This window comes from Sceloporus undulatus, chromosome 4 (genome assembly GCF_019175285.1).
Source record: "Sceloporus undulatus isolate JIND9_A2432 ecotype Alabama chromosome 4, SceUnd_v1.1, whole genome shotgun sequence".
NCBI classification, from domain to species: Eukaryota; Metazoa; Chordata; class Lepidosauria; order Squamata; family Phrynosomatidae; genus Sceloporus; species Sceloporus undulatus.
In genome coordinates, this window is record NC_056525.1 from 6,905,395 (window position 1) to 6,917,527 (window position 12,133).

Sequence of the window (12,133 nt, forward strand, 5' to 3'; positions counted from 1 at the left end):
CAGACTGGACAAAGACCAGGTTCCATTAGAGTGCATCTGCACTGTAGAAACAATGCAGTTTGACCCCATTTTAATTGTCATGGCTCCATCCTACAGAATCCTGGGATTTGTAGTTTAGTGAGGCACCATCACTCTTGGGCAGAGAAGGCCAAAGACCTTGCAAAACTATAAATCCCAGAATTCCATAGGATGGAACTACAGCAGTAAAAGTGTTGTTTTTTTAATTTTTAACTTTGTAGTGCTTTAACTGGGTAATTTTAATTGTCTTTTAACATTTTGTTTTAATGTGTTTTTATATTGTGAGCTGCCTTGTGCCCCTTTTTGGGAGAAAGGTGGCATAGAAATTAAATAAATAAATAAAAATATTATTATACAATTATATATAGATGCACCATTACTGATTTTAGATAGGAAGCTTGCCCCCACTTAAAGAGTACCCTTAAAAACATATTCCCCAGCAACAAAAGTCCATATAACAGGAACACGACGAACACTGCAATATCCATATGCCAGCTCTGTCCCCATAGCTATTCAAGCTACGCTCCTGCAAGATCTCTTTCACATGCTCACCTTTGAAAGACGCTGCCATCTGCCAGCAAGGCCGCTCTGCCTTCTATACAAGGCAAGCAGATCAATTACTACCCCCCCCCCCAACAAATACGTAATAAAAAGGCATAGATGCAATGCTGGGAAATTATAGAAGTACATTTCTGTCTCCATTGGCTACTGCTGACCTTGCCATTCTCCACTAGAGGAAATGGCGGAATTTTGGATTGATGAAAAAGTTTAATTTTATTTGTTTTGGCTGAGATCGAGACATTGGTTTCCTATCGAAGTAGAATTAACAAAACAAAACTGGGATTATAGTGTGTCTATCAATTACTGCTTATATGCTGATAAAGTGGACTAGAGTCCAGGAAAGCTTATGGTGAAATATCACTTTCAAAGGTGTTGTTAGACCTACTTCCTTTTCCTTATATTGAAACATGTTAATACAGTTATCACCTGACATGGCTGTGGTGAACAGTCACTTGATTTATTTATCAGTCCTGGCACAGAACTGCATTTCACTGTAAACTTTTGTCTCTTGCAATTGCCGAGGGTTACCAGAACACATTACGACCACAAACACTTTTTGTATTACTCTGAATGTACAGGAAAGAGCCAGAAATACTTCAGAGAACATTCCCTGGAACTTAGTAGACTATGAATATCACACCAGCTGTTTCTGGCAACAAAAATATCACAGTGTGAAGGGAAAGGATGAAATCACAGCTTATTTATTGGTGTATAAAGATAAAAGTGACCTCTACATTTTGAAAGGGAAAGTGTTTTGTTTTTTGTTTCCTTTTTAATTTTTATTTATTTATTTATTAAAATGATTTATTCTGTTTTATCATCTGCTTTAGGGTTTACTATTTTGTTTACACACTGTTAACTGCTTTCACGGTCTACAGACCAAAGCCAATAAAAACCAATCTATAAATTCTAACACATCTTGAGCATCCCTAATCCAGAAATCCAAAAACCAAAAGTTTTTGAGTGCCTACATGATGCTTCAAGGCTTCGATTTAGGAACATGTTGGATTTGGATTTTGGAATACAAGTAGCACAGTATATACATGTACTGCACTGGCAAGGCTGGAGAGAGATGAGAGGATCTATGAAATGATGGGAGGCATGGACCGCACCAAGTACTAGGTTTGGGTTCCCACCATTTCAGAGATCTTCACATCTCTTCCCAGCCTCACATCTCTCTCCAGCCTCACAAATACAGTACAGGTACCTGGCACACTACTTGTATTCCAAAATTCAAAAAAATCCCAATTCAAAAACTTTTCTGGTCCGAAGCATTTCAGACGATGGGTATTCAACCTATCCAAACAAAATATAAATAAAAGGAAAAGAAGACACTAATTAGGGGGCCAGTTTTAAGTATGATACAAACTCACCTCTACATCTTGTTTGTTAGCCAAAACCAATAATGGAACACCTTCCAGAACTTCACTGGTAACCATCTTTTCTGCAAGGAAGGTGAAAGGAAAGAGGTAAAACTTGAAATCCAGTCTAAGGATGCATGTGCACTGCAGAAATAATCCAGTTTCACATCATGTTAACTGCCATAGTGCAATACTATGAAATTCTGGGATTTGTAGTTTGTTGTGGAGCTCTCTGACAGAGAAGGCTAAATGTCTCACAAAACGACAGTTCCCAGAATACCATAGCATTGTGTCATGGCAGTTAAAGTGGTATCAAACTGGATTATTTCTGCAGTACAGATGCAGCCTAAGTCTGTCGCAATTAAAATGCTGTGACAATAAGAATTAAAGGGTTCATTTGGTGAAACATTCTGGAGACAAATTGCCAATCATAATAGAAAAGAATCTCATTTGAAATATAAACCAAAACAAATCCATGAGAAGTTCTAGGAAAATTAGCAGCTCAAATGCTAACTAGGTTTTTAGACAGTTCTGTCAAAAGAACTACCTACATACACATGTAGAACTAACATCAAATAAAAATATACTGTAGGAAGTATAACTTTGTTTATTTAGCTTTTTAGGGTGCTATCTAGCAATCTCTAAACTTCAGTTACTATCTTAACTGTTACCATCTATTATCTAGCAATCTCTACACTACACTTAACTGTTACCATCTTAACCGACATTAACAAAAACTATGTTGACAAAATATAGGCCTGTGACTCTAACATTGTGATTGTATCTTCTTTATGATTTTTAACACCTTTGCCTTACGAAGAAGCTGGTGGAGCTTTGAAAGCTTGCATGATGTATTTTGCGCATTTTTCATTGTCTCAATAAAGGTATTGCTGTTTTGTAGATTCTGGGGGTTACTGTATTTGCATACTTGCTCAACTGGCAAAAAACCCAAATAGTTTCTACTCTTCCCAAACAATTTTAAAAGTTATATACACTCCCCCTTCCACAGGCAGAACTTCCTTCCACAGCCACACTCACCAAACGCTCGCTTAGATTCCTGAAGCCGTTCTTCATCAGTAGAGTCAATAATATAGATGACACCATGGGATTCTGCATAATACTGAAGTCACATAAGAAGGCAATATGTGATTTATCATTGAACGCTTACATCTTTAAAGATTTCCCCAATGACATCTTACTTCCTTTCTGAACTTTTAAACATATACACTGTTTGTCAATATTGTTCATATATGTAATAAACAACAATACTGAAATTACAGTACAGTGGTCACTTGAGGACTGTTTTGGTGGCAACAGAAGGGACCAGAGAGCCATAATGTCTGATGCAGACGCCATTCTTTAATACTTTATATATTCTCACATTCTTGTCAGACTTGCTTTTGCCACAAACAGCTAGATCACCATGCCAGAGATGAAGATGTGTTGTTGTTTTTAAAGTAATACATGTAGCCATAGATGGCTTGCAAAAAGAAAACAAGCTCCGCGTAACATGGGGTATGGGTAATAATCTGAGTAAGATGTAAACATTTTCCAGTAAGACCTTGAAAAAAAAGTTGATCCACCCTTACATCCACCCAACTTTTCTAACTCTTAAAATTGCTTAATTATTTTTAAAGTTTATATTTATATATTTTAATATTGTGGTACTGTTTTTAAATTGTATTGTTTTATACTTGTTGTTCACCGCCTTGAGTCACTATGTTGGGAGAAAGGCGGGACATAAGAAAATAATCATAATAATAGTAATAATTTACTGAAGAAAGATTTCATTTTTGATTCTATGCCACAATTTCCCCATATAGGTAATACTGTGATACTGTTTACTTGGATAGTAACAGATGTTATGAAGCTGTGCTGTAGTAGTATGGTTACTTATAGAAACAGCAGTTATGATACTGGTACTCAGGTGGTAACTGCTATGGTGGAAGAGTCCCAGAACATTAGAGACCTGTGTCATCCTAAGCAAACTAGTAGGACGTTCACAGATGACATTCCAAACTCCTGAGCTGAATCTCCAGGATTTGCCTTTTACAAGACATCTTGGGTTGGCATGTAAAAGCTGACAACGTAATTTGCATATAAAATCAATGGAATAAGTTAGTCATGTCTTCAGTCAGATTTAGCTCTTTATATATATAATAAATTTGGGTGTAAAATTCATAGACTGATCAGTCTGGAAAATCAATATGCAAAGGGATTTCGTAGAACCTTTTGGACTAACTGAGCAAAAGGTGTTGTTGCATAAGCTTTAGTAGATTTGGTCTTCCTCTTCCGATACAACAGAAGAAGTAGCCCAAGTCTACAAAAGTATATGTTACAACGTCTTTCACTCAGTTGGTATCAAATGTACTACAAGATCCCTTCACATACTGATTATAAATTTGGGTCACTAATACTAGCTAGGCAACACAAATTACTGTATTTGAGACATTATCTGTGCAAAATCCTGCCCCTCCAAAAGATTACCAAGATAACAAAGTATTTATCAAAACACAGTTGTTAGCTCTACCTTATCCCAGAGAGACTGAAGTTCTTCCTGTCCTCCAAGATCCCAGAACATTAGCCTGGCCTTGCCCACATCTATTGTGCCAACTAGAAGACAAGGACAGGCAGTCAAGCATAGACTTCTTTGTAACAAGACCAACTAAGTTCCTGAGAGGTGATGCCTGAACAGAATCACTCATCTGCTGGTGTTTGAAGGAGTAGCCATGTCGGTTGTGGAAGTGGGGTACAAAGTAACAGGATCCAGAAAGATATAAATTGTCTCCCTTGCTCTAACTTTACAAAGGGTTGTAAATGAGTAGTTGTTTAAGATTTGGAGACCACTCAATTGTATCATCAATGAACTACAAACAGTTTTGAAGAATAGCATAGCTCCCTGGGAAGCAGGGTTTTATTGTGCTACGGGTAAGCTCCAAATCTTAAATAACTATTCACTAACAACAGAATACATAATACGTATGATAATACATGAACAAAACTGCCACAAACCCAAATGCACAACTCTGTCCCCACATCTACTCATGCATCAATAGTACAGGGGCCAATAATTTCACTCACAATATCAAAGGTGACTTTACTTGCTTGCCCTTCAATGTGATAAATAATATCCTATGTCAGCAATGCCCCTCTACACACTGCATTGGACAAACAGGAATGTCTGTATGCAAGAATATTAATGGACACAAATCTGATATTAGAAATGGCAATATCCAAAAACCAGCTGCAGAACATTTCAAACTTTCTGGGCATTTAGTAATGGATTTGCAGGTCACAGCCCTTGAACAAAGAATTTACAAAGGAAGACTAGAAATACAAATTCTGATCCATCAGCAGAGGTATGAACAAAAACAATGCCTTCACAGCACACTATGCATATTAATACAGGAGTCTTTACTGCTGCATATGTTAACAACGAGAATCTTCTCAGAGAAGGTTTTGAACCCAAGGAAACTGACTTTCACACACCAACACTAACTGAACACTGTGAAGATCTGAAAGACCTGTATTACCCCATCCAGCCCTTTGAAAATTTAGGGCAAGAGACAGGATTTGCATTTTTCTGGATCCTATTACATTCTGTCCCACTCCCACAACTGTATAAATATGCTTTTTACTGAAAGTCAGCACGGTATTGTGGTTTGAGCATTGGACTATGATTCTGGAGATAAGGTTTCATTCTCCACTTCACCATGAAACCCACTGGGTGACCTTTGGTGAGTTGCACACTCTCAGTCCTAGAAAACCATGTGATAGATTCATCATCATAAGTTGGAAACAACAACAAGTGCACCTAAAGAAGTGGGCTTATATCCATGAAAGCTCATGTGAAACTAAGGTGCTGCCACATCCCTTTTTGTCCCCTCCTTCCTTCTACCTTTTCAGCTGGTGGTATTGCTCTTTTGTTTTTTAAGTCAATATTTTTCAAACTGTTTTGGAGAACCTTGGAGTTCCTCAAAAGCTTATCAAGGCTTCTTCAAGAGGGAAACCAGTGATGGCAAAGAAACATTTGTGAGAGTCAGCTGGCTCACTATTATCTGTCTTCTCCAATGTACTGCCAGAGCACTTCCAGATGTGTCCTTAATTCATATAGACACACTATGTTATCTAATAGATTTGCTCCATGCCTTCTGTTTAAAAAAAAACTATCTACAATTCCATGCAATATGTACAAGTTCTCTTTCAGTTGAACTGAAGAGGAAAGTGTGACCTGGGCATACAGAGATCAAAAACTGTGGGTGCAAACCAATGATCAACTGCATTCAGAATCTGAAGCAAGTAAACAAAACATATTAGAAAAACAGACCATGACTTCGAAATTTCAGTGGGGAAAAAGAAATCAAAGAAAGAGCTATTTGTTTAATTTTCCTTAGGAAAAAATTATGGCCACACCGATGAAAATATTTCATATTTCACTCCTTATGTATCTAAATATTAATTCTCTTACATTCGCAAACTGCACCAATATTAGAGAAGATGGCCTTAAATATTTTATACATATTTTGCCCTCTTTTTTTCTTAAAAAAAATTAAGCATAGGTTTTGTTTTTCATTTCTTGCCTCAAAGTGATTCATGCCACCTTGGACTCGGTTCTCCCATCCTTCACCAAATTAGATTCACTTACTGTTCAAGCCCACAGTGGTTGTGATTTTGGATAAGCTCATTCCTTTGTAATTTCTGTTAAATCTTGTTTTAGTCTGTTCAAGGAAGGTCTGGGAGAAAGGGAAAAAAGATGAAATCAGGGCATTTAAACAAAGTATTTTGTGAAACACAAGAATAGTTTAACCATTAAAATAGTCTTCTAAGATTTATTAACTGCAAAAACGATTCCCGCCTCTGCTAGCCATCAGTGGAAAGTCAGTACCCAAATTAGTAATTTACATGCAATTCTTAGTGGAAAATGTTACCTCTTGACATATAACTTTAACATCCTAAGTCACAAATGAAAAAGAAGTGGATTAATGCTGAAGCAGCACAGGAGAAAGATTTTAGCATGCTCCAGAGACTTGTTCTGTTGGAATTCCAGGCAAATATCTATCTTAGAAGAACTGCAATCATACAATTTTGAAATAAAAATAAGCTAGTCGAGATGATATATCATGGAGACAGAACATAATTTTATGTTCACAAAGTTATGGAGCAACAGAGCAATGTCACCTTGTTGATGAATTGTGGTATTGTGCAACCGACTGTAAAACCAAACATACATGTGCAAGGAATGCTTGTACAGTGGACCCTTGTTATACGCTGGGGTTTGGTTCCAAGATCCCCCGTGTATAACAAAATCCGTGAATGCTCAAGTCCCATTACAGATAATGACATAGCAAAATGGTGTCCCTTATAAAAAATGGAAAATCAAGGTAAATTTATCCTTTTTTGGAACATTTTCAAACTGTGTATGCTTAAATCTGTGTATAAAAAATCCGTGTATAAGAAGGGCCGACTGTATGTGCAATGTACAATGTCCAGCAGCACCACATGTGTAACTCTGCTTCTGCATCCCTGGACTGTACCTGTGCTGGACAAAAGTACACCAACAACACGATTCTGGCCATTGGATTTTAGGGTATAGCCACCCCACAGAATTAACACCACTTTAACTGCCATGACTCCACTTTAACTGCCATGACTCTATCCTGTAGAACCCCTGGGATTTGAAGTTAAGTAAAGTCTTAGAACTCTCTGACAGACCAGGCTGAATACTTCATCCAACTACAAATCCCAGGTTTCAGAGTCATGGCAGTTAAAATGATTGCAATCTACTATATTTCTGCACTTTGGCTACACTGTTAATAGGTTAGAATTTTTCAGAAACAAATCAATCAAGAACCTAGCTACTAAGGGGTTTGGTATGCTAGTGCCTGAGGAATTTGTCCTACTAAATTAAATCAGTGATGAGCTTCTCAACATTTATTTATTTATTTATTTATTTATTTGGTTTACCTCTCACCTTTTTCTCAATCATAAAACTCAAGGTAGATTACAATTAAGCAAAAAAACAAAACCACAATGAAAGTGTTAAGTGAATAAAAACACAGCAAAAAAATATCCAGCAATTTGGAAATTATGGATCAGGAAGAAACTAATCAAAGCAGTGGTCAAAAGGTGGGCTAATTGCTCAGCAGGAAAGGGCCTTTCAGATGTGTTGTACTGGCTATTTGTTGTTTTCTTTTTAATGGTTATGCTTTTAACTGCTCCAGTTCTAAGGACTTGAGCACAGCTTTGACGCAGCTTCTGGCCTCTTAAGATGCATGTGTCATTAGTTGCCTTGAGTCCTAAACTCAAGAAGGATATAATCAGGAGAAGACAAAATGCTCCCTCACTTTCTCCCTAAACAAGAACTGGAACCAACCGTTTTCCCAGCATTGTCTAGTCCAAGTATCAAGATGCAATACTCATCCCGCCGGAACATATACTTGTAAAGCCCAGACAGCAGGGTATACATTCTGCTCCTATCAAAAGACAAAAGCAAGAGGAAAACACCAAAAAAATTAGAATACAGTATTCAGAAATGAGTTCCTTGCCACTACCTCATTTTGTTCTTCTTGGCCTAGCTTGACAGAAGGTCAGACCACTGACCTACCATCCACAGCACACAAGAGCAACTTTTCCAGAAGCTGAGAAAACATTTTGAATTATGTCACCATGAAGGAAGGGGCCACTCACGCAAATCCCAGTCAAAATAACTCTGTAGAACGAAGGTGGTCAGTTCCATGGGACAAACCCAGGCAACCTGCCCACCTGTGTATTTGAATCATTAGGCATTATTCCAGGCATGTGAGAGTCACTGATGGAAAAGCAAGATTGCAATGGCCTGGGTAACTTCTCAAGGGCATCTTCCCCATCCCTTTAGCTATTTTGTGTTGCTTTTTTGATTCTGTATTTTATTCTTATTTTAACCATTTTATTCTTTCTGGTTCCCATAGACTGAAGAGTAGTATTCAATTACTTACAGTTATTACAGCTACTATTAGTGGCCTTACATAGTAGCACCAACTTCTGTTTATATAAACCATCAGTATATGTTGGAAGGGAGAACATACGCATTTTATTTTATTTTTAAAGTTAAATGGAAAAGGCAGGGAGACAGACAGGAAATCAAGAGAGAACAATGACAGCTACTTTGCCATTTTAGCCCCTAGCCACCATCAATTCAAATGAGTAGATTGCTACCATTCTCACAGTTTAGGGAGGATGTTTTAAAACCACAGTGTCAGCTAAAGAATAAAAACAATAAATAAAAAAACCAGGTGGTGTAGTTTTTCCATTCTATATATAACCTGTTTGAAGGAGATAACATCAGCTTTTGAACCAGTAGGTACATCTGTGGTCTTTTTCTTACATGCTGCTATACTTGGTATCTGAATAAAGTACAATACAGATACTTCTAGGTTTGCTTTGCAAGGATGTGTTCTTTAACTCTCCTGCACCAAGATGGGATGCTTTAGCACCTCAGGAAATACCATACGCACTCAACTATAAGTTCATCTCATGTTGAGGGCAGATTTGGGGGCCAAAATTAGGGTTTTTGATATGACTCATGGATAGGTCAAGACTAAAATACAGAGGCATCTAACAAAGGATGTAAAGGATGAAGCAATGGAAAACTATGCCAAAGAACTTGCAAAATCCCAGCATACACAACTGTTTGTGTTCATCCGAAAGGCTGCCTGATGAGGAGGGAACTAAAGCAAATGGTGGCTGTGCAATGTGTGGAGGAGAAGACTAGGTGCAGGCAAGACTAAGAAAACATGCACATGTCAAAAACAATGTAAAGGCAGAGCAAAGAAAATGGCGACTCCATTAGCAATGATTACAGCCTTTAACACTAATGTGATAACTTTGCCCAATTTTAACTTAGAAAAGCTGACAAACATACAGCAATGTTTTTTGTGGGTTTTTCGTGCTATGAGGCCGTATTCTAGAAGAGTTTATTCCTGACATTTCACCAGCAGCTATGGCTGGCATCTTCAGAGAATACTGGCATGGAAGAGAGTGGGGTATATATATATATACCGTTGATTGAGAGGAGGTGATTTGCATGTTAATCTGTGTACTGTTTTGTTGCTGAATGGCAAGGTCTACAGGGTGTCTATCAAGAATTTTAATCTGTGTATTGTTTTGTTATTGAATGGCAAGGCCATAGTTGAGTATATATAGTAATTCTTGATAGACACCCTGTAGGTGTTGCCATTCAACTAGAAAAGATTCTAAAGTGTAAAGATATACAGCTGACACTAAAGTTAGGGTCATACAAGCCATGGTATTCCCCATCCCTATGTACAGATGCAAGAGCCGGACAGTGAAGAAAGTGGATAAAAGAAAATCAATTCATTTGAGATGTGGTGCTAGAGAAGAGTGCTAAGGATACTGTGAACAGCCAAGAAGTCAAATAAATGGGTCCATGATTAAGCCTAAAATCTCCCTGGAAGCCAAGATGAGAAAGCACAACTCATTGGAAAAGACAATGATGCTAGAAAAGGTGGAGGGAAGTAGAAAGAGAGGAAGACCTCATGCCAGATGGATAGACTCAACCAGGGTGGCCATGAACCTGAATCTACAAGACCTAGGCAGAGTAGTCTCCATATATACTCCTCATTAAGTTGAGAAATTTATGCCCAAAAATTGACCCCTAAATCGCAGGTATTTACAGGTCAATAAGGCAATGGGATAGCAGCTCTTTCAGATTTCCCCATACAGTCAGGAGAACAGTCCCTTTCTCTTCGGAGCCAAGCAGAAAATCCTGAGGGATTAATTGCTTTTAAGCGAACAAACGGAGTCCTTTCCCGCTTGCGCTGACGCTGTTTGGGGAGCGAAGGATGAAACAAAGCCTGGAACAAAAAGGGGAAACAAAAAAGCCTTGATTAAAAGGCCTTTTGCCGTAGGCACACACAGACACACCGAAGGAGCCTCCAAGTTCTGCCCTTGACTTATCCACGGGGCATGTCAGAACCATAATTTTGGCCCCAAAACCTGCCCTCGATTGGTTAAAATTCAGAATTTTACTATGCTTAGAAGTTAAAAGTTATAGTGCTAAAACGGGAGCAAAAGTTGTTATTCCAGGCCATGCTTTGTTTCGGAACGTGAACAATTTGGAAATGGCTCCTAGCTTATAATTCTAACCCAAATAAAAGGAAGTTCTGCGAAAGACATCTTGAGGACAGTGAAGCAAAACGTATAGATAACGGTTTGACTGGTGGGTCCCACGCGGGAGAGAGACACACGTCAGGTGAAAAACATCCAATGGATATACAGGGGTACAAATGTTTAATTCAATGTAATTCAACTATGAAATGTGATTTCTAGTTTCCTTTGATCAAAACACTATAAAAAACTGGGTTCACTTTGAATTCGGGGCCCCAGAAATGAGGCTGCATTTCCTTCTGGGGACGGACAACTGCTGCAGCTACAAATAACAAACGTTTCCCTTCCGATCAATCAAGTCTCCCTGAAGATTTCCAGTTAAGATTCTGGTTCTGAAATAATCTATAATCAATAACCCATAACGATGCGTGAGGCTGACTTATAGTCGAGTGCACACTCATCCCTCCATATTTGTGGCTTTGATTTTTGCGAACCTGATTATTCACGGATTTTATTAATATGTTCTCTCTAGGAGTATCTAGGTCCTCCCAGCACAACTCTATGGCCAAATTTAACCAAAGGTGGCACCAAGGACCTAGACTAGATTCCTAGGGAGAATGCTTCTCTGGGCATTTGTAGCTCCTCCAGCGCAACTCTATGATCAATGCCTGGCAGATGTTGGCCATAGAGTTGCGCTGGAGGACCCAGGGATTCCTAGAGAGGCGTCCTCTCAGGCGTTCTTGTTATTTGCGGCTTTCCCACATTCATTCAGGGAAAGGCTGGAGCATGGCTGCTCAGGCCGAGCCGTTAAATAAGAGCAAAATCCAGCTTACCTCAGGCGCTCACACTCGCCTCAGCCCGGCTGAGACTGGGCTCAACGGCTCCAGCGAGTCGCCACAGTTCCCGCGCGGGGCAACTCGGGAAATGGAGTCTTGGCTCTTTCCACCTCCAGAAAGAGACTGCCTCCTCTACCTCCATAGAAAACTACACTTCCCAGGTAGCACCGCGCGCTCATGCCCCGCCCACTCTTCTGTCTCGCTCTTCGCGGCAGCTCACGCCGCTTCCGGGTTCTGTGGCCATGAACCATA

The 12,133-nt window shown here is 38.9% G+C and overlaps 1 protein-coding gene across 1 annotated transcript in view; it reads right to left on the reverse strand.

The window, feature by feature from the left end:
- Nucleotides 1–12,030, reverse strand: part of ARFRP1 (ADP ribosylation factor related protein 1) — a 41,859-nt gene extending 29,829 nt beyond the window's left edge. The window contains exons 1-6 of the mRNA XM_042462674.1: nucleotides 11,879–12,030; nucleotides 8,314–8,413; nucleotides 6,586–6,673; nucleotides 4,471–4,553; nucleotides 2,979–3,060; nucleotides 1,953–2,023 (exon numbers count right to left, since the gene is read on the reverse strand). Coding sequence (XP_042318608.1) covers nucleotides 1,953–2,023; nucleotides 2,979–3,060; nucleotides 4,471–4,553; nucleotides 6,586–6,673; nucleotides 8,314–8,406 — 417 coding nt within the window. The 5' untranslated portion in view covers nucleotides 8,407–8,413; nucleotides 11,879–12,030. The remainder of the gene's footprint in view (nucleotides 1–1,952; nucleotides 2,024–2,978; nucleotides 3,061–4,470; nucleotides 4,554–6,585; nucleotides 6,674–8,313; nucleotides 8,414–11,878) is intronic.
- Between the last annotated feature and the right edge of the window lie 103 nt (nucleotides 12,031–12,133).